The 21,569-nt window shown below is 42.1% G+C and overlaps 1 protein-coding gene across 1 annotated transcript in view; it reads left to right on the top strand.

The window, feature by feature from the left end:
- The window catches only part of ankrd55 (ankyrin repeat domain 55), a 68,923-nt gene extending 49,537 nt beyond the window's left edge, over positions 1-19,386 (top strand). Inside the window, exons 9-11 of the mRNA XM_048597442.1 lie at positions 7,080-7,744; positions 16,431-16,532; positions 19,112-19,386. Coding sequence (XP_048453399.1) covers positions 7,080-7,744; positions 16,431-16,532; positions 19,112-19,386 — 1,042 coding nt within the window. The remainder of the gene's footprint in view (positions 1-7,079; positions 7,745-16,430; positions 16,533-19,111) is intronic.
- The last annotated feature ends 2,183 nt before the right edge of the window (positions 19,387-21,569 follow it).

Raw genomic sequence — 21,569 nt, 5'->3', positions numbered from 1 at the left:
ATTGGAATCAATGGGTATCAGGGGGCAAACTCTCCAATGTTGGAGTCATACCTGACACAAAGGAAGATGGTCGTGGTTGTTGGAGGTCAATCATCTCAGCTCCAGGACATCTCTGCAGGACTTCCTCAGGGTAGTGTCCTAGGGCCAACTGTCTTCCACTGCTTCATTAATGACCTTCCCTCCATCATAAGGTCAGAAGTGGGGATGTTCATCGATGATTGCACAATGTTCAGCACCATTCGTGACTCCTCAGATACTGAAGCAGTCCATGTTCAAATGCAACAAGATCTGGACATTATCCAGGCTTGGGCTGACAAGTGGCAAGTGACATTTGCGCCACACCAATGCCAGGCTATGACCATCACCAGTAAGAGACAATCTAACCACCGTCCCTTGACATTCAATAGTGTTACCATCACTGAATCCCCTAATATCAACATCCTGGGGGTTATCATTCACCAGAAACTCAACTGGTCTCACCACATAAACACAGTAGCTACAAGAGCAGGCCAAAAGCTAGGAATGCTGCGGCGAGTAACTCACCTCCTGACTCCTCAAAGCCTGTCCACCATCTATAAGGCACAAGTCAGGAGTGTGATGGAATACTCCCCACTTGCCTGGAGGAGTGCAACCCCAACAACACTGAAGAAGCTTGACACCGTCCACGACAAAGCAGCCCGCTTGATTGGCACTACATCTACAAATATCCACTCACTCCACCACCAACGCTCAGTAGCAGCAGTGTGTACTAGCTACAAGATGCACTGCAGAAATTCACCAAAGATCCTCACACAGCACCTTTCAAACCCACAACCACTTCCATCTAGGGCAGGACCATCAGTCATATGGGAACACCACCACCTGCAAGTTCCCCTCTAAGCCACTCACCATCCTGACTTGGAAATATATCGTTGTTACTTCACTGTTGCTGGGTCAAAATCCTGGAATTCCCTTTCTAATAGCATTGTGTGTCATCCCACAGCAGGTAGACTGCAGCGGCTCAAGAAGCCAGCTCACCACCACCTTCTCAAGGGTAACTAGAGATTGGCAAGAAATGCTGGCCAGCCAGCGACACTCACATCCCACAAATGAATAGACAAAAAAAAAGGATCAGTTTCTTTTTGTCTACTCTGTCCAAACTCCTTATGATTTTCTGCGTTTCTGATTTTCAATACCGTTTTACAAATTTCTCCTCAAAATTTGCAAATAGAACAGTACCAGCTTCTGCAACGTTACTTAAAGTTCCTCCTCCCTAGACCATTCTCAAGAATCTTTTCTGCACCCTCTCTAATGTCTTCACATCCTCCCTAAAGTGTTTTGTTCAGAACTTAGTTTTATTTGTTCATGTGATGTGGGTGTGGATGGGTAGGCCAGCATTTATTGCCCATTCTTAATTGCCCTCAAGAAGCTGATAGGAAGTGATTTCTTGAGATGGTGCAGTCCATGTGTTGCACGTACACTCACAGTGCTGTTAGGAAGGGGGTGCTACATTTTAACACCCCCACAGTAAAGGAATAGTATATAGTTCCAAGTTGGAGTGGTGTGGCGCTTAGAGAGGAACCTGCAGGTGATGATGCTCAAACGCACGTGAAGCCCTTGTCTTTTTGGGAGGCAGAGTTTGCAGTTGAAATGATGGTGACAAGGGAGACATGGTGAGTTGGTGCAGTCCATCTTGTAGATGGTATACTCTGCTGTCACTGTGTGTTAGTAGTGGAGGGAATGAACACTGAAGGTGGTACCAATTAACTGGGTTGCTTTGTCCTGGATGGTGTCAAGCTTCTTGAGTATTGTTGGAGCTGCACTCATTCAGTCAAGTTCAGAGTATTCCATCAAACCCAGACTAATGGCTTAATGATAGTGGACAGGTTTTGGGGAGTCAAATGAATTACTAACTCCAGAATTCATAGCCTCTGATCAATCTTGGAGCCTCAATATTTATATGACTGGTCCAGTTCAATTTCTGATCGATGATAGTCCCCAGGAGGTTGATTGTGGAGATTCAGTAATGGTAATGCCATTGAATGTCAAGCGATTATGGTTGAATTCTCTCTTGTTTGTGATAGCCATTGCCTGGCATGTTATATAGCCCAAATGTTAGTTGTCATTAAATAACCAAACACTGAATATTGCCCAGTTCTAGCTGCAAATAAATACAGATTGCTTTACTATCTGAGGAGTTATGACCAATGCTGAACATCGTGCAATCAACAGGAAACAACCCAATTCTGACCTTATGACAGAAGGAGGCGTCATTGAGGAAGTAGTGGTCTAGGACAATACCCTAAGGAATGCTTTAAAAATAATGCCCTGTGGTTTAGATGACTGAGGTCCAACAACCACAACCATCGTCTTTTGTGCAATGTATGACTCCAACCACATTTCTCCCTTATTCCAATTGAATCCAGGGCATCTTGATGCTATGCTCAGTCAAATTCTGCCTTAGTGTCAACAGCAGTCACTCTCATTTCACTTCTGGAGTTTCAGCTCTCTTGTTTATTTTTGGATTAAGACTGTGGTGAGCTCAAGACCTTAGTGGCCTTGGTGGAGCCCAAAATGGGCAGTTTGTTGCTGGCCAAGTTCCACTTGGTATTGCTGTCAATGGCTTCTTCAATCACATTGTCGATAGTCAAGAATAAACTGGTGGGGCAGTAATTGGTCAGATTAGATTACTCCTGCTTTTTGCAAACAGGACATACCTGGACATTTTTCATGTTAATAAGTGGGTGCCAGTGTTGTAGCTATACATAAACAGCTTGGCTAGGGGTACGATAATTCTGGAGCATAAGTTACATTTTTTGTCATATCAGGTGCCTTCAGTCACAGACTCATAGAGTCATACAGCACAGAAATAGATCTTTCGGTCCAATGTGTCATGCCGACCAAGTTTCCCAAACTAAACAAGTCCCATTTGCCTGCATTTGGCCCATATCCCTCTAAATCTTTCCTATTCATGTACCGTCAAAATGTCTTTCAAATGTTGTAATGGTACCCATCTCTACCACTTCCTCTAGAAGTTCATTCCACATATTTGCAAAAAAGTTGTCCCTCAGGTCCCTTTTAAATATTTCTCCTCTCAATTTAAAATTATTCCGTCTAGCTTTGAACTTCCTTACCCTAGAGAAAATACCTTTTGTTATTCACCTTATCTATGCTCTCTTGATTTCATAAACCTCTATAAGGTCACCCCTCAATCTCCTATGCTCCAATGAAAAAAATCCCCATCTATTCAGCCTCTCCTTATAACTCAAACCCCCCAGTCCCTACAATAGCCTGGTAAATCTTTTCTGACCCCACTCCAATTTAATAATATCCTTCCTATATCAGGGCAACCAGAAATGTACACAGAACACCAAAATATCCTGCAAAACCGCAACATGACATCCCAACGAAGGCAACTATGCCAAATGCCTTCTTTACCACCCTTCTGCCTGTGACACAACTCTCAATGAACTATGTACCTCAACCCCCACATGTCTCTGTTTGACAACACTCTCCAGGGCCCTTACCATTAACTATTTAAGTCGTGCCCTTGTTCAGTGATTTCTGATATCACACGAATTTAGTCCCATCAACTGAAGACTGTGATGCTGGGGCGTCAGGAGGAGGTCAAAATGGATCATCCACTCAGCACTTCTGGCTGAAGGTGGAAGCAAATGCCACAGCCTTGTCTTTTGCAATGCTGTGCTGGGCTCTCTGTGTTGAGAATGAAGATATCTATACAGCTTCCTGAAGAAGGGTCCCGACCGGAAACGTCAACTTTCCTGCTCCTCTGATGCTGCCTGGCCTGGTGTGTCCCTCCAGCTCCACACTGTGTTATCAGCTTCCTCTTCTTGTTGGTTGTTTATTTATTCATACAACTCATGGCTGAATGTGACAAACTGCAGTGCTTAGATCTAATCTGTTAGTTGTGGTATTTGTTTGCCTTTTAAATTGCATGCTGCTTCCACTGTTCAGCTTGCAAAACCATCACTTGTGAATTTACTTTTCTTCAACTTCTCTTTGTCTTTCTGTGATCCAAAATTAGGAGACCTAAAGACAATGTAGTCATTAATAAATCTAATCGAAAAACAATGTGTTTTATACAGAGTTAATATAATTGCTTGCTATAGTATTCTGTGCACTGTTTTTGATAAATTCCAGATACTATATGCCTTCTTAACCCCACTATCAACCTTTCCTGTCACTTTCAATGAGTTATGGACATATACATCCTCTGGAACATCCTCAGGAATTGCACCCTTTAATTCGTGTCATTTTTTTTATTCCTCCAATCAAAATGAATCACTTCCCACACCTTGATATCAAAATTCACTTACCTTTTGCCCATTCCCCCAATCTAACTGTGTCCGCTTGAAATTCTACACTATCCTCTTCACAGTTCAAAATAGTTCCAAGTTTTAGAACATACAACATAGAACGTAGAACGGTACAGCACAGTACAGGCGCTTCGGCCCACGATGTTGTGCCAACCTATTATCCTACTTTAAGATCAAACTACCCTGCATACCCTACATTTTACTATCATCCATGTGCCTATCCAAGAGTCGTTTAAATGTCTCGAATGTATCTGACTCCACTACTGCTGCCGGCAACGCATTCCACGCACCCACCACTCTCCACCCTCTGTGTAAAGAACCCAGCTCTGACATCTCTCCTATACCTTCCTCCAATCACCTTAAAATTATGCCCCCTCATAATAGTCATTTCTGCCCTGGGAAAAAGTCTCTTGCTATCCACTCTTTTCTACGTCTCTTATCATCTTGTACACCTCTATCAAGTCACCCCTCATCTTTCTTCACTCCAAACAGAAAAGCCCTAGCTCCCTCAACCTTTCCTCATAAATACCTGCCCTCCAGTCCAGGCAGCATCCTGGTAAATCTCCTCTGCATGCTCTCTAAAGCTTCCACATTCTTCCTATAATGAGGCGACCAGAACTGAACACAATATTCCAAGTGTGGTCTAACCAGAGTTTTATAGAGCTGCAGCATAACCTTGCAGCTCTTCAACTCAATTCCCCTGCCAATGAAAGGCAACACACCATACGCCATCTTAACAACCTTATCAACTTGGGTAGCAACTTTGAGGGATCTATGGACGTGGACCCCAACATCCCTCTGTTCCTCCACACTGCTGGGAATCCTACCATTAACTCTGAATTCTGCATTCAAATTTGACCTTCCAAAACGAATCACTTCACACTTTTCCGGATTGAATTCTATCTGCCACTTCTTTGTCCAGCTCTGCATCCTGTTAATGTCCCATTGCAACCTACAACAGCTCTCCAACACTATCCACAACTCCACCAACCTTTGTGTCATTGGCAAACTTACTAACCCACCCTTCCACTTCCTCGTCCAAGTCATTTATAAAGATCACAAAGAGCAGAGGTCCCAGAACAGATCCGTGCGGAACACCACTGGTCACCGAGCTCCAGGCTGAATAGTTGCCATCTACTACCACACTCTGTCTTCTATTGGACAGCCAGTTTTGTATCCAGACAGCCAAGTTTCCCCGAATCCCATGCCTCTTTACTTTCTACCATGGGGAACCTTATCAAATGCCTTGCTAAAATCTATATACACCACATCCACTGCTCTACCTTCATCAATGTGTTTTGTCACATCTGCAAAGAATTCAATAAGGCTTGTGAGGCATGATCTGCCCCTCACAAAGCCATGCTGACTATTTCTAATCAAACTGTGCTTTTCCAAATAATCATAGATACTGTCTCTCAGAATCCTCTCCAATAATTTGCCCACCACAGAAGTAAGACTGACTGGTCTGTAATTCCAAGGATTATCTCTATTCCCTTTCTTGAACAAGAGAATAACATTTGCCACCCTCCAATCATCTGGTACTACTCCAGTGGACAGTGAGGACACAAAGATCATCTCAAAAGGCGCAGTAATCTCTTCCCTTGCTTCCCGTAGTAACATTGGGTATATTCCGTCTGGCCCAGGGGACTTATCTATCCTCATGTTTTTCAAAATTTCCAGCACATCCTCCTTCCTAACATCAACCTGTTCGAGCATATCAGCCTGTTTCACGCTGTCCTCACAAACTACAAGATCCCTCTCACTGGTGAATACTGAAGCAAAGTATTCATTAAGGACGTCTCCTACCTCCTCTGACTCCATGCACATGTTCCCTCTACTATCCCTGACATTGGTCCGGTCCATAGTGGGTAGTGGGTCTTTGATTCGGGTGAGCAGTTGTCGTAGGGTTGATGTGGGTTTGTGTGCTACTCTGATCCCCAAAGGCCATAGGTGGCTTGTGCTTAGTTCCGATGTGTTCCTGATGTCAGGTAGCATGATGAGTGTGTCGGGGCATGTGGTATCTTCCTGGTGTCATTCGTTTAGTAGGCATCTTCTGACCCAGTTTTTCAGATATCCATTGTCCTTGAATACCTGGAAGAGGTACTGTTTAAGTACTGTTGTACTTGTATTAAATGAAAGTGCTGTAAAGCAGTAATAAAATAACTGAAACAAAAACTTGAATTAAACACTGGGCTTCCATGCTGGAAATGGGAGTTCGAACTCAGCTTTAAGTAACAATCAATCAAACTACTTGGCAGGAAGTCAGTTCTCAGCTAATTCTCTTCAGAGAATACCTCAGAAAGTCTCTCATCTTATTAGGTGAGATGAGTGCAGATGTGTGACATTCAACCAATAGACTGAAAAGATCATGGCAGATAGCTTTAACCCAAGGTACAGAACACCAGTATGGAAATAGGTAGGTAGTACAGATGGGCATATGAAAGATCTTTTGATATAGATGGCACCTGGCAATATACCTATAAATAAGCAGTGTGTAAGATGAAAATTTGATTTTTACAAAAAAAAAAGTATAGCTCTTAATACTCATAAATAACAGGCTATTAAAATGTAGAACTGGAGACAGTTATGAATCTGTAAAATGTAACTGATATCTTTGGTTCATTGACAAATATATAAAATACTTTTAAAATGACAAATCAATGCAACGTTTAAAACAATGTACATTTTGCATTTTAAATATTAATCATTTGTGAAAATCTTGACCAATGTTTGTCTTGATTTCAATTTTTTTTTTAAACACAGACCTGAGCCTGTTCGACAGCAATCTTCTCAAAACAACAAGAAGAAAGAGGGGCGTTTCAGTGTATTGAACCAGCTATTCTCCTGTAAAAAGAAAAAGGATGAACAAAACAGTACTCTGAAAGATAAAAACAAGGATAGATGCCTAACAGATGAAACTTCTGAAGTCGATGATATTATAACAACCTTTGATTCTATCATGGATTGTAATAATAGTGAGGTTTTGGAGGAACAGACAGAGGAGTGCAGACTCACAGAAACACCTGCAGAGCTAGCAACTCGGAAACGACAGTCATCAGATAGAAGACAAAAGGTTTATAAAAGTCTTCCCCCAATACGGACACGAAGCCTCCCACCACTAACTCTTGGCAATACCTTGTTTATAAATTCCCCTTGTATGGTTCAGAATGCAAACAGTAAGTCTAGTCCACACCACTTTGCGCACCGGTCTCAAAAAAGCCGCAGTGAACATGACTTGTTTGAGAACAGGACTAGCTCTCGGAAACGTTTAGATAGTCCATGGGCCAAAGGCACAAATCACATTTTACCCCATAAAGCACGGACTACTCCTCCATCAAAACTGCTGGAAGTTTTCCTGCAAGAAAGAGCCAAACATTTGGAACTCTCACAACATACTACTCTTCCCTGCTTACAGAATAACCTCCAAGGTAACTTTCAAAATGTTCAAAACAGACAGCAAAGTTGTACAACTAATGGATACAAGTTAAAGGGGGCTAAATTTAATAGACACCGAACTGGGACCAGGGATTGTAACATATATGAACGCTGTTGACTGTTTCTGTTGACTGAAATGTGCAGCAAGTCAAATTAATGCTTCCCATTCATAGGAAGATTTACATATATGGCATTTTTCATGATAACCAGATGTCTCAAAACCTTTTACAGTCAATAAGGTATTTTTGAAGTGGAGTCACTGTTGGAATACAGGAAACATGACAAAATACCACATAAATGGCGTGATGTGATGTTGATTTAGGAATAAATATTGGGAAAAACACCCCTTGCCCTTCATTGAATTAATGCTATTGGATCATTTAACGAGAGACCACAGATGGAACCTTGATTTAGTGTTTCACTCAAAAGATAGGATCTCTAATAATGCAGTACTCCCTCAGTAATGGAGAGAAGTGTCAATGTAAATTCTTATGCTTAAATATTGGAGCGGGCTCAGAATCCATAACCTTCTGACTCAGGCAAGAGTGTTACCAACTGAGCTATGCAGTTTTAATTAATATTTCAACATACAAACTATATAGGAGCATGAGCCATTTACCTATTGAGCCTGGTCTACCATTTAATAAGATCATGGCTAATCAGGTTATTCCAAATGCCCACCTACCCTACCTCTGATAATCTTTCACCACCTTCCTATTAAACTGTATCTACCTCTGCCTCTAAAATATACAAGGACTCTGCTATCATTGCCTTTTGAAGAAGACAGTTCAAAGACTCTCAAGCCTCAGTGCAACCAGAAGTGAGTAGACTATGAAGGTTTGATAAGTGAGAGCTCTTGGTGAAGTGGAGGACAAGTGTTTTTCTTCTATTCTGCAGTTTTGTTTTCCTAGCTTCTTTCACAGATCAATACGGAGTACACCATCGCCCAAGAGCTGGGAGGTTATTAAGGGATTAACTAAGAACCAGGTCTTGTAAACGTCAGAGAATAAGAGGAGACTAAAGTTAAGGCAAAGGAAGTAGCTTTAAAGATTAAGTAACTAAAGAAGTTAGCAAATAAGACTAAGTAAGTTCAAGTTTAAGTGATGGCAGGTGAGGTCAGCTAAATAAAATGTACGCCTTACATATGTTGGAAGTCATGGACTCAACTGGTGTCCTAGATGACCACACATGCAGGAAGTACTCCCAACTGTAGAAACTCAAGCTCTGTGTTTCAGAGCTTCAGCAGCAGTTGGACACCTGGTAGCCCATCCACGAGGCTCAGAGTTATACAGATAGTACATTTACAGCAGTGGTCACAAAGCAGCTTAAGGGACTGGAGGAAAGAAGGTATTGGGTAACCACCAGGCAGTCAAAGAGAATCAGGCAGGTAGTGCAGGAGCATTCTGGTGCTTTTCTCTCAAATTACTTTTCTATTTCAGAAGCTGATGAGAGTGCTGGTTCCTCATGGGAGTGCAGACAGAGTCCAGCTTCTGGAACCACAAGTAGCTTGAGTGTACAGGAGGGAAGGAAGATGAAAACAGGAGCAATAGTAATAGGGGAATTCATTAGTGAGGAGAGCAGACAGGTTGTTCTGCGGTCACGGATGTAACTCCAGGATAGTGTATTGCATCCCTGGTGCCAGTGTCAGGGATGTCACTGAGCAGCTTTAGGGTATCCTGAAGGGGGAGGGTTATAAAACTGAGGTCCTGTTACACATTGCTACCAAAAATATAGGTAAAATGAGGGATGACGTCTTACATCAAGAATTTAGGTAGCTCGACAACAGACAAAAGATTAGGTCCTCAAAGATTATAATGTCTGTATTACTATCTGTGCAGTATGCTAGTGAGTCCAGAAACAGGAAAATAGAGTAGATGAATGTGTTGCTCAAAATTGGCGCAGGAGGAAGGGTTTTAGATTCCTGGATCACTATGACCATTTCTGGGGAAGATGGGATCTTTATTGGGGTGGACGGGATGCTTTGGCTGCAAGAGAATGAGAATGGGATAAAGATAACACAGTGTGGAGCTGGATGAACACAGCAGGCCAGGCAGCATCAGAGGAGCAGGAAAGCTGACGTTTCGGGTCGGGACCCTTCTTCAGAAATGGAGAGGGAGAAGGGAGCTCAGAAATAAATGGAGAGAGGAGGGGTGGGGTTGGGGAAGGTAGGTGGGATGGTGATAGGTGAGTGCAGTAGGCAGTGGTGGGGATTGGTCAGTGAGGTGGGAGGAGCGGATAGGTGGGAGAGAAGATGGACAGGTTGTGTCAGGTCAAGGAGGCAGGGATGAGAGGGAGGGTTGATCATGGGACGAGGCCGGGGGTGGGGAGATTTCAAAACTGGTAAGGTCCACATTGAGACCATTGGGTTGTAGGCTCCCAAGGCGGAATATGAGGTGCTGCTCCTCCAGTTTCCGGGTGGCGTCACTGTGACACTGGAGGAGGCCCAGGATGGACACGTCGTCCAGGGAGTGGGAGGGGGAGTTGAAATGGTTCGCAACTGAAAGGTGTTGTCGTTTGTCATGAACAGAGAGCAGTGCTCTACAAAGTGGTCTCTGAGCCTCCGCTTGGTCTCACCGATGTAGAGGAGGCCACATTGGCATCTTCTGGCACTATAACCAACCCTACCCCAGCTCAGAGCCTCCCTCTCCAAGACCTGCAAAGGACCGCTTCTATTTTTCATTCTTCGCAGGATCCACAACCTCAACCAACGATTTTAATCCGCCCTATTTGACATCCCACCTACCTTTCCGAGCCCTACTCCTCCTCTCTCTATTTATTTTGGAGCTCCCTTCCCCCTCCCCCATTTCTTAAGAAGGGTCCAGACCCGAGACATCAACTTTCCTGCTTCTCTGATGCTGCCTGGCCTGCTGTGATCCTCCAGCTCCACACTGTGTTATCTCTGACTCCAGCATCAGCAGTTCTTACCATCTCTAGAATGGGATAAACATTTTTGTGGGTGGGTTTGATAGTGCTGTTGGAAGAATTTAATTAGTTTGGCCACAGGAAGGTCACAGAGTGTACTTTAACAAAGGAACCAAGGCTGAGGGAGTTCAGCCATATTGAGTTTCAAGGGAGTAGGTTAAGGCTGGATAGTTTCTATTTTAATGAAAGGAGTATTATAGGTAAGACAACTGAGTCATGGACATGATTGATACATGCTGTTGCAATGTTTTTGCCATTGCAAAGACACATTTGAGGAGGGGCAGGACTTCAAGATCTTCAAACAGGACAGAAGATTGTGGCATTGCATTATTAATTATGGACTCAATTACTGCAGTAATGAAGTACGATATCTTGGAAGGGTCTTCAATGAGGCTTTGTGGGCCGAACTTAGAAATAAAGAGCGGATGGTAACATTGGGAGTATTACTGGCACCCAAACATTAATGGAGATAATTATAGTGTAAAGGGTTGAAAGGGGAAAGATTTGTTGAAATGTATTCAGGAGAGATTTTTACATGAATGCGTAGAAGACCCAACAAAGGAAGGTGCAGTGCTGGGCCTAATTCTGGGGAACAAACCCAGAGAGATGTTCGAGGTGGCAATGGGACAGCATTTTTGTGTTGGCAATCTCAACACCATACATTTTAAGTTCCTTGTGGAAAAAGAAAAGATGGTCTGCAAAAATGTGTTTTGGATTGGAGGAAGGCAGATTTTATTAATATATGGCACAATCTGGCCAAATTAAACTGGGAACCGTTACTTCTGAAGTAAATCTACAGCAGAACAATGGCTAATGTTCAATATTAAACTGGCAAGATTTCAGGCCAAAATATTCCCAAAAGGGTGAAATGTAGGAGCAATAAACTCAGAGAACCCTGGATATCTAGGAATATTCAAGACTGGATAAGAAGGAAAAGAGACACTCTTAACAGGTATAATGGGAGCAAATCAATGGAAGCCCTAATGTAGTATAGAAAGTGCATGGCAGATCTTAAGAAAGCAATTAGGAGATTAAGGGAGGGGCGTGAAAAAGTACTGACAGGCAAGATTAGGGAGAATCCTAAAATATTCTGTAAATATAAAAAGCTGAAGAGGATAACCAGGGCAAGAGTGGGGCCCATTAGGGACCAAAGAGTCAAGCTGTGCAAGGAGCCAGAGGACATTGGTAGGTGTTAAACAAGTACTTCATGTCTGTCTTCACTTTGGAGAAGGAGGATGTAGGCACAAAATTTGGGAAGAGGGACTGAGAAATTCTTGAGAAGTTTGACATAGGTCGTGAGGCAATGTTGAAGGTTTTGGCAGGCTCAAAAGTGGAAAAATTCCCAAATCTGGATGAGTAGAATGCCAGGTGGCTATGGAAGACACGGGAGAATATTGCAGGGGCTCTGACTCAAATTTTTAATTCTTGTCTGGGTCTAGGGGGGGTATCAGAGGACTGGAGGGCAGCTAATGTGTTTGCAATTTTCAAAAAGGTGGTAGAGAGAAACCAGGGAATTACAGACAAATGAGTCTTAGATCAGTAAAAACCGAAAGAACTGCAGATGCTGTAAATCAGGAACAAAAACAGAAGTTGCTGGAAAAGCTCAGCAGGTCTGGCAGCATCTGTGAAGAAAAAATCAGAGTTAACAGTCGGACCCATTCTGAGGAAGAGTCACCAGACCCGAAATGTTAACTCTGATTTTTTCTTCACAGATGCTGCCAGACCTGAGCTTTTCCAGCAACTTCTGCTTTTATTCGAGTCTTACATCAGTAGTGGGAAAACTATTGGAGAAAATTCTGAAGAAGAAAATTAATCTCCAAAGAGTCATACAGCACAGAAACAGAGCCTTCAGTCTAACTCGTCCATTCCAACCAAGTTTCCCAAACTAAACTAGTTCCATTTGCTTACATTTGGTCCATATCCCTCTAATCTTTCCTAGTCATGTCCTTTTCCAAATGTCTCCTAAATGTTGTAACTGTACCTGCACCTATTATTTCCTCTGGCAGTTCATTCCACATACAAACCATCCTCTGTGTGAAAAATAACACAGAGTGGAGCTGGAGGAACACAGCAGGCCAGACAGCATCAGAGGAGCAGGAAAACTGACATTTCGGGTCGGGACCCTTCTTCAGAAATGGGGGAGGGGAAGGGGGCTCTGAAATAAATAGTCAGGGGGGCAGTGATAGCAGGTAGGCAGTGGTGGGGATTGGTCAGTGAGGTGGGAGGAGTGGATAGGTGGTAGAGAAGACGGACAGGTCAGTGAGATGGGGATGATAGGGGGGACTGGTCTTGGGATGAGGTCAGGGGTGGGGAGATTTTGAAGTTAGTAAAGTCAACATTGAGACCATTGGGTCGTAGGCTTCCAAGGCAGAATATGAGGTGCTGTTCCTCCAGTTTCCGGGTGGCATCGTTGTAACACTGGAGGAGGCCCAGGATGGGCATGTCATCCAGGGAGTGGGAGGGGGAGCTGAAGTGGTTCATGACTGGGAGGTGTTGTCGTTTATCGCGAACCGAGCGTAGGTGCTCTACAAAGCGGTCTCCAAGCCTCAGCTTGGTCTCCCCAATGTAGAGGAAGCCACATCGGGAACAGCGGATACAATAGACCACATTAGCAGATGTGCAGGTGAACATCTGTTTGATGTGGAAGGTTTTCTTGGGGCCTGGGATGGGGGTGAGGGAGGAGCTATTGGGGCAGGTGTAGCACCTCGTGCGATTGCAGGGAAAGGTGCCGGGTGTGGTGGGGCTGGAGGGGAGTGTGGAGCAGACGAGGGAGTCACGGAAAGAGCGGTCCCTCCGGAAGGCAGATAAGGATGGGGAGGGAAATATATCCTTCGTAGTGGGGTCAGATTGCAGGTGGCGGAAGTGGCGGAGAATGATGCATTGAATCTGGATACATGAGGACAAAGGGAATTCTGTCTTTGTTTTTTTTGCAGGGAGTGGGTGTGAGGGCTGAGGTGTGGGAAATGCAAGAGATGCGGTCGAGGGCATTTTCGACCACTGGGGGGGAAGTAGCGGTCCTTGAAATATGAGGACATCTGGGATGTTCGGGAGTGGAACGCCACATCTTGGGAGCAGATGTGGCGGAGGCAGAGGAATTTGGAGTAGGGGATTGCATTCTTGCAGGAAGGTGGGTGAGAGGAGGTGTAGTCTAGGTACCTGTGGGAGTCGATGGGCTTGAAATAGATATCAGTTTCGAGGTGGTCACCAGAGATTGAGACAGAGAGGTCTGGAAAGGAGAGAGAGGCATCAGAGATGGTCCAAGTGAACTTGAGGTTGGGGTGGAAGGTGTTAGTAAAGTTGATGAACTGTTCGAGCTCCTCGTGGGAGCACAAGGCAGCACCGATACAGTCATTGATATAACGGAGGAAGAGGTGAGGGATAGTGCCAGCGTAGCTGTGGAAGAGGGACTGTTCCACGTATCCTACAAAGAGGCCGGCATAGCTTGGCCCCATGTGGGTATCCATGGCCACCCCCTCAGTCTGTAGGAAGTGGGAGGAGTTGAAGGAGAAGTTGTTAAGGGTAAGGACGAGTTCAGTTAAGTGGATAAGGGTGTCGGTGAGGGGGACTGGTTGGGCCTGCGGGAGAGGAAGAAGCGGAGGGCTTTGAGGCCATCTGCATGGGGAATGCAAGTATACAGGGATTCACTTCCTCTGTGTGAAAAAGTTGCCCCTCAGGTCCAATTTAAATCTTTCCCCTCACACCTTAGAAATACACCACCTGGTCTCAAATTCGACCCACTCCCCACCCCCCTCTCCCTTCCACTTTCTCAAAATCCAAATATGTTACATCCAGTGCTTCCTCTTTATTTTGCTCGTCCCCTCTATAAAGAATTCTAATAAATTTGTCAGGCATGATGTCCTCTTCATGAAGCCATGCTGACTGCTTGATCATATTATGCATTTCTAAAGCAGAGTTAACATTTCGGGTCCGGTGACACTTCCTCAGAACACCGGATCTGAAACGTTAACTCTGCTTTTTTCTTCACAGATGCTGCCAGACCTGCTGAGCTTTTCCAGCAACTCTGTTTTTGTTCCTGATTTACAGCATCTGCAATTCTTTCGGTTTTTATTGAGCTTAGGCAGAACATTGGTTACTCCTCAAAGGATTCCAATAAATTGGCTAAACATGACTCCAATTTCACACAGCAACGCTCAGTCTGCTTGATTCCCTTTTATATCTTTTACACCTAAGATTTCTTTATGACAAGTATTCTCTGTGACAGACATTAAGCTAAGTCAGTGTCTCTCTCTCTCTCTCTTTCAAAATAAAGAAGTTACATTTGTTATTTTCCGTTCTCATGGGACTTCCCATATCTGGTGGATTTTGGAAAATTGAAACTATCTCAAAAGCCACTTGAGAGCCTAGTATGAACACTTGCACTATGTTAACTCACAGCTCCCAACAACTTGGTTCAATAGTCCTTCCCTACTGATTAATTTTCTTCAGTTTTTACCTCCGTTCCAGTTACTGATCGACAGCTATGTCTGGAATGTCTCTTGCATCCTCTATTATTCAATTCAAAGATTTCAGTCGGCCAGGAAAGGAGCAGTCAATGTTTTGGGTATTACCCTTCTTCAGGACTGGGTGTGGGGATAGGGGGAGCTGCAGATAAAGGCGGGGGGAAGGAATGGAGGCAGATTGCTGGTGATAGGGTGGTGGTAGTGATACCCTTCAACCCCACTTAACTGCAGCTCCCCCACCCCCACATCCAGTCCTGAAGAAGGGTAATACCTGAAACATTCACTGCTCCTTTCCTCCAGATGCTGCCTTGCCTGCTGAGTTCTTCCAGTCTCCTGTTTGTCTACTTTGGATAGCAGCATCTGCAGTTTTTTTGTCTCAATGAATTCAGTATTCAATCAGCATGCAGTTGATTGGCTGGTTGCGTTAAGAGAGTGGCCATTTAAGATATGCTCACTCTTCGGTTTGGATGCTGATGACATTACAAAACTGTGACCACCCACACTGACAATTCACTTTTATACTCTTTGTATAAGTCTACCTTTGTAGCTCAACATCCCTCCAAGTAGGAGTCAATGTATACTCAGACAAATTTATTTAGGCAGGTATTCCAAACTTTACTGAATGGGGTAAGCTTGAAGAAGGAGGAAAGAAAGGAAGTCTGGGAGATATATTTAGGAAGAGAAACCCAAAACATGATTGCCAATACTAGAAAGATTAAAGTAGGAATGCCCAAGAGGCCACATTTGGCTGAATACAGATATCTTGAAGTGTTTTAGGTCAACGCTCAATGTTTCAAGTTTACTGAATAAAAATCAGTGGTTTAAGAAATGGATGAACTGAGATAGAGGACATGTACATGTGAACAATGTCCAAGGTAGAAAAAAAATTTTAAAAATACAAAGATTTACAACCCAGAAGAAGGCCCATGGTGTCCATGCCATCTGCAAATGAGCTTCAATCTAATCACACCTTACAGGTCTTGGTGTGCAACCTTGCAAGTTGTTTATAAATGTAATAAATGTTTCTGTCTCTACCACCCCTTTAAATTCCAGACACCTGGCACCTTGTAGGTGAATACAGTTCTCATTAATTCCCCTGTGATCCTACTGCCCGTTTCTTTAAATCTACACCCTCAGATATAGATTTTTTTTTCTGCGAAGGGAAATAGTTCTTCCTATCCATGGGTCCTCATTCATGTTTTCATGATAAGCTTGTGAGTGGTATTCTGATATTTGTCATATTGAGAATACATACAGTTATATATATCCTTGCTACTCATTTTATATTTCTTTCTAGGAATAAATATGCAGCAAGAATCCCTTGAGAAAATAAAACCGGAAGATTCAACTCCGGCACAGTCCTTCCTTGCTCCAATTGCTGATCATTACACTCGTAAATGTAAGTGAATACTTTAAAAGATGTTGCTGAAAATCATCTTGGTAAAGTCTGATCACAATTGATAACTTCTGACTGACTTTTATTTAAGTATTTGGGTTAAAATGTCTTTGATAACAATTCCAAAATAAAATTTGCATGTCAATACTGAAGAATAAAACACTTTTCTATTTCAAACACTTGCTGGTCAGACACAAAAATCTATTGCCCTTTCATAAACCTCCGCCTAGACTGTCCCCATCAATTCAGTATTTTCCTGTGCATTTACTACTTTTTCAAGATGACTGGTACTGGCATTATGTTTCAGCAAAAGGACATCACACAATTCCAGTTTCCTTTGAGTTATTCAAAAAAATCTAATAATCCAGCTTCCATTTTATAGTTGATATTTCCAACTAAAATATCAGTAGTGCTTACAATATGTTGAATCAAGAATGTAAATCTAAACCAAAGCAAATGATTAACATCCTGCAAATTTAACAACCAAGTAAGTATTTTGTCAATTTCCCACATACTGGCTGGCTCACCTGCAGTGTTTATGTATTCATTGTTTTTTTTAATTTGAATTTTCTTCGTAAAAGTTTTCATGATAATCTTGTGAGTGGTATTCAGATATTTGTCATCTGCTTATGGAAAAATCAAATTCAAGTTTACGACTCTGGTGTCATATTTACATGTCATCACTAAAACCAACTATTTCTATCACCATAACATTGTCTGACTTCGTCCCAGCTCAAAGTGATCTGCTGTTGAAATCCTAACCTCTAATAACGTACCTCTAAACTTGATTAATCCAATGCACTTCTGGCTGACCTGCCACATGCCATTCTCCATTAACTTGAGAATATCTAAACCTTCGCCATCTGTGGCCTTAACTAATCTTTTGTAACTGCAACTACCACCTCCCCATCCCAGCACCCCTGTCCCCAGTAACTCTCAAAATAAAATGTCTAACTCAGATACATTCAATGACACTGTCTCCACTGCTTGCTGGGAAATAGCATTTAAAATACAAACTGCTCCCAGAGAAAAGAAATTCTTCTTTATCTCTTTTGTAAATAGGAGATCCTTTATTTTTAATGCTGTTTACTGCCTGCCACTACATTAGAATAGGTGGCTAGCATCATTAATGTTACCGATATGCCCTTGGAACCAGTCTATATGCACTCACTCAGTCTATAGGCGCATGCTCAGTGCCAGTGATGGATTAGCACGCAAGGAATGTAAACACCACAACTGCAGTTTTTGTGTACAGTTCTGGTCTCTGCTTGCCACCCTGCTTGCTAATTCCCTGATTACTCTGCTTCTGATCCCTCACTGATCCCCCCTCTCGCTCACCACACTAATCCCTTGTTCACAGGAATGGTAAATACTGATGAAGCAGAGCAGAGAGTGGAACAGGGGTAGTAGGGGTAGAATAGGAGTGGTCATGAGTAGGGCAGTGTGATGTTTGCAGTCCAAAGCTTGAATTGAATTGTCTTGAAGCTCTGAAATAAAACAGTTTTTATCGGTCTTATTCTTTGATATATGCCATCCTCTGCAGTGTTGCAAGCAGTGACATCACAGAAATTGCGACTGCTTGAATGGTGAGCCTGTCCCCTGACAGCAAACAGCCTATTTGTAAACTCTACTCGTAGTTTGAGATTCTTCCATAGCAAGAAACATTATTTCAACATCTACTGTCAAGTCCCCTCAGAATGTTTTAATTTTCATCCTTCTATTTATCCAGAAAGTGTATGCACAACCTGTTCAATCAACACTCCCTCTTATAACAAATCAGCCTGGTGAACGATCTCTAAATTGCTCCCAATGGATGTTGTCCTTCCTTTTTTCCAGGTGGAGTTTCACTATTGCCCCGTATAGTTATAGCACAATTTCCGACTTCTATACTTCATTCCCCTTGCAATAAACGCCAACATACCGTTTACCCCTCCTTACTACCTTGTCTTGATTCATATTCAATGTCACCCAAATTCCTCAACATTTTGTCATATCTTTACAATGAAATAATTTTCTACTTTCCTATTCATCCGGTTAAAGTGCAGAATCTCTCAATTTCTCACGTTATGCTCCATCTGCAGGTGAACTCTGAACCTATCTGGATCCCTTTGCAGACTCTTTGTATCCTTCGCATAACTTGCTTTCTTATTTATTTTCATTTTGTCAGTAAATCTGGCTACAGTTTGGCAAATTTGGTCACTTCATCCAAAACATTGATTATAAGTAGCTGACACCCAAGCACAGATCCCTGTGGCTCTCCACTAGTTACACTTCATCATCCTGAAAATTGCTAATTTATCTTAACTCAGTTTATTGTGGTTTAACCAGTCATCTTCCAATGATAATATATCTCCAATAACACCACAGAATCTTAGCTTTTGTAAATCTGAATACACTACGTCTACTGTTTTCCATTTATCCACCATGCTTGTTCAGATCTTATGTTACAAGGACAAGTGATGTTTAAGCTGTCACTTTCTTGAAATGATAACAGTAACACAGCAGACATAGTATTCTTTAACAACATTGACATTTTGAAATAAAACTATGTTTAAAAATTAAATCCTTTCTCTTAACTGTAGGTAATTTGTCATCTGACACCATGCCTCAGAATGTGAAAAAAATGAGATCTATTCCTCTGACTTCTGTAAGGACTACTACAGTGAATCTCCCACAAGCACTCCCATCCATGCCACAAAAAGAAGGGATTGGTCAAATTCACTCACTTCTCCCAGTTACAACAGGCGACATCCTGAGATCCAATCGTGTACTCCCTGCTATTCTATCTGAGAAGAAAGGTATGCATTCAAAAGGCTTGTCCAAGTGTGTCATTGAATCTCAACACAATAGCCAATAAATATAGGAATGTATATTTTTTAAAAAACTCTCCCCATTTTTATAGCAATTTATGAAATGGAATAACTATACAGAAACTTCTTTAATTCATAACTGTTGACTTTAAATGAGACAGTGAATTTTTTAAATGAATTTTATATTTGTGACATCGACAGTTTTGTTAAAAATACAAGCAGTTCTCATGGAAGCTTCATTTGCATGATCAATGTAATCAGTATTTGTGCAATACGTAGCTTAAACTGTACCCAATTATCAGGTTTCGGTGTATCTAAACTTGAGAAGAACTTGTTTGAATCTGCAGTTCAGCAATTGATTTTGTTTTTAAATGTTGGACAGTGGAATTTTTAGACCACGAATGCTAGAAATATCGAATCAAGAAAAATGTGTTGACAGCTACATTCAAATGATGACCCTGTTCTCACCCTTACCTGGTCCATTGAGGTGCGGACACAGAGGGATAAAACTGAGACCTTTGCTGAGTACAGAGATGTACTCAGCAAATTGTAATTTTAATATGCTCATTTGCATCCAAAGATCACCTTGGGAACAGAGTGAAGAAAACTGAGAACTGCAGGCCTTGCTTACCTACAACAGCAGAGCAGTGTACACAGCAAAACAGGAGAACCAAATGAGTGCAAAGGAAGAATTTAAAAGCCCTTCTGTCAAAATAACAATACTGGATGCAAAGAAATTATTTCCACCACTCCAGTTATCCTGGATCCACCTGATATGGGCAAAAGTCCAGTGCAAATTTTTCTTCAATTCTCTAGAAAACTTGCCGCTTCAACATTGCATCAGGGAGCAACTAATAGCCATCAAAACAGTACAACAATAAGAATCAGTATCAAATGTGGTAAAGAAGAGAGGAATGAAGAACATTAGCAGAAAAAAAAGTAAAAGGAGCACTGAAATTAGAATTTTTTTAACACAAATAAAAAAACTTACAATATTTTTTGTTGTCAACCAACTTGACTGAGTTTCTCAATGCCATCTCTCTCCAAACTCGCTACTTTTATGCCTAGCTCCTGACAATCCTACCATATTTCTCAAAATCACTACTACTTAACTGCTTTCGATATGTTAAAATGGTCCAAAAAATTACCATCGTAATATCTTTTATTACATTACTTTTGTCATGTTCGGTGAAATTCCTCTATGCATTATTTTAATTTTGGAGACTTTATTAGATATTTTCCTAATCAGCCTGATCAGAGATGTTATGACACAACTCTGTAGCAGGTGAGATTTGAAACCCAAGCCTCCTGGATCAGAGGTAGGGACACCACCGCTGTGCCACAGGAGCCCTTCAGAGACTTTGTAAAAACATATAAACAGAGGAATTTCAGCTTGACAGGTTTGCCAATTTGTTAAAAACACTGTGGAGTGGAATTTTCACCTTGACGTATGAAGTTAGTGTACCTATAATATGGAAAGTTTATTCATTGTCTAGTCTTTGCTTAGACATGCATCATATACTATTGAACTGTTTGTCAATGATCGTCAGATTACAATAAATACTTCCCAAAAGACTGAGGATGTTCTAGTTCATTTTTTTTTCTTGAACTATTAAATTTGTGATGCTTCATGATGTACACTTCCTAAAGATAATCACAGGTGTTACATGCAGAAGGAGGCCATTTGGCACATCGTGGTTGTACCAGCTCTTAAAAAAAGCATCGTTACTTAGTACCATGCTCCTGCTTTTTGCACATAACCTTGCACATTATTTTTACCCAAATAATCATCGAATATCCTTTTGAATATCTCAATTGATCCTACCTCCAAGATACCTCCAGGCAGTGCATTCCATACCCTAACTACATATTCAGTGAAAGTGTTTTTCCTCACTTGCTGCATTTCTATATCACTTTAAACCTATGCCGTCTTGCAGTTGTCTGTTAGCTCACGGAGCCGGTTGTTCTGTGCTGTGCAGACATTTCCTTAACCTTCTAGGCAACATCATCAGTACGATCTCTAATTGAAACGTTGGTGTTCTACTTTCTTCTGGATATATATGATCCTCTGGTGTGATGGTCTTGTCGATTCTAGTTCTGTTGTTTTAGCAGCGGTCTGTGTACGGGGTCTATTTCTATGTGTTGTTAATGGAGTCCCGTGTTGAGAACCAGGCTTCCAGAAGTTGCTTTGCATGTCTGGTTGTTCGCTCGTCCCGGTACAGTCACTTTG

This window comes from Rhincodon typus, chromosome 1 (assembly GCF_021869965.1).
Source record: "Rhincodon typus isolate 14 chromosome 1, sRhiTyp1.1, whole genome shotgun sequence".
Lineage (NCBI taxonomy): Eukaryota > Metazoa > Chordata > Chondrichthyes > Orectolobiformes > Rhincodontidae > Rhincodon > Rhincodon typus.
This window is presented reverse-complemented; position numbering and strand designations above follow the sequence as displayed.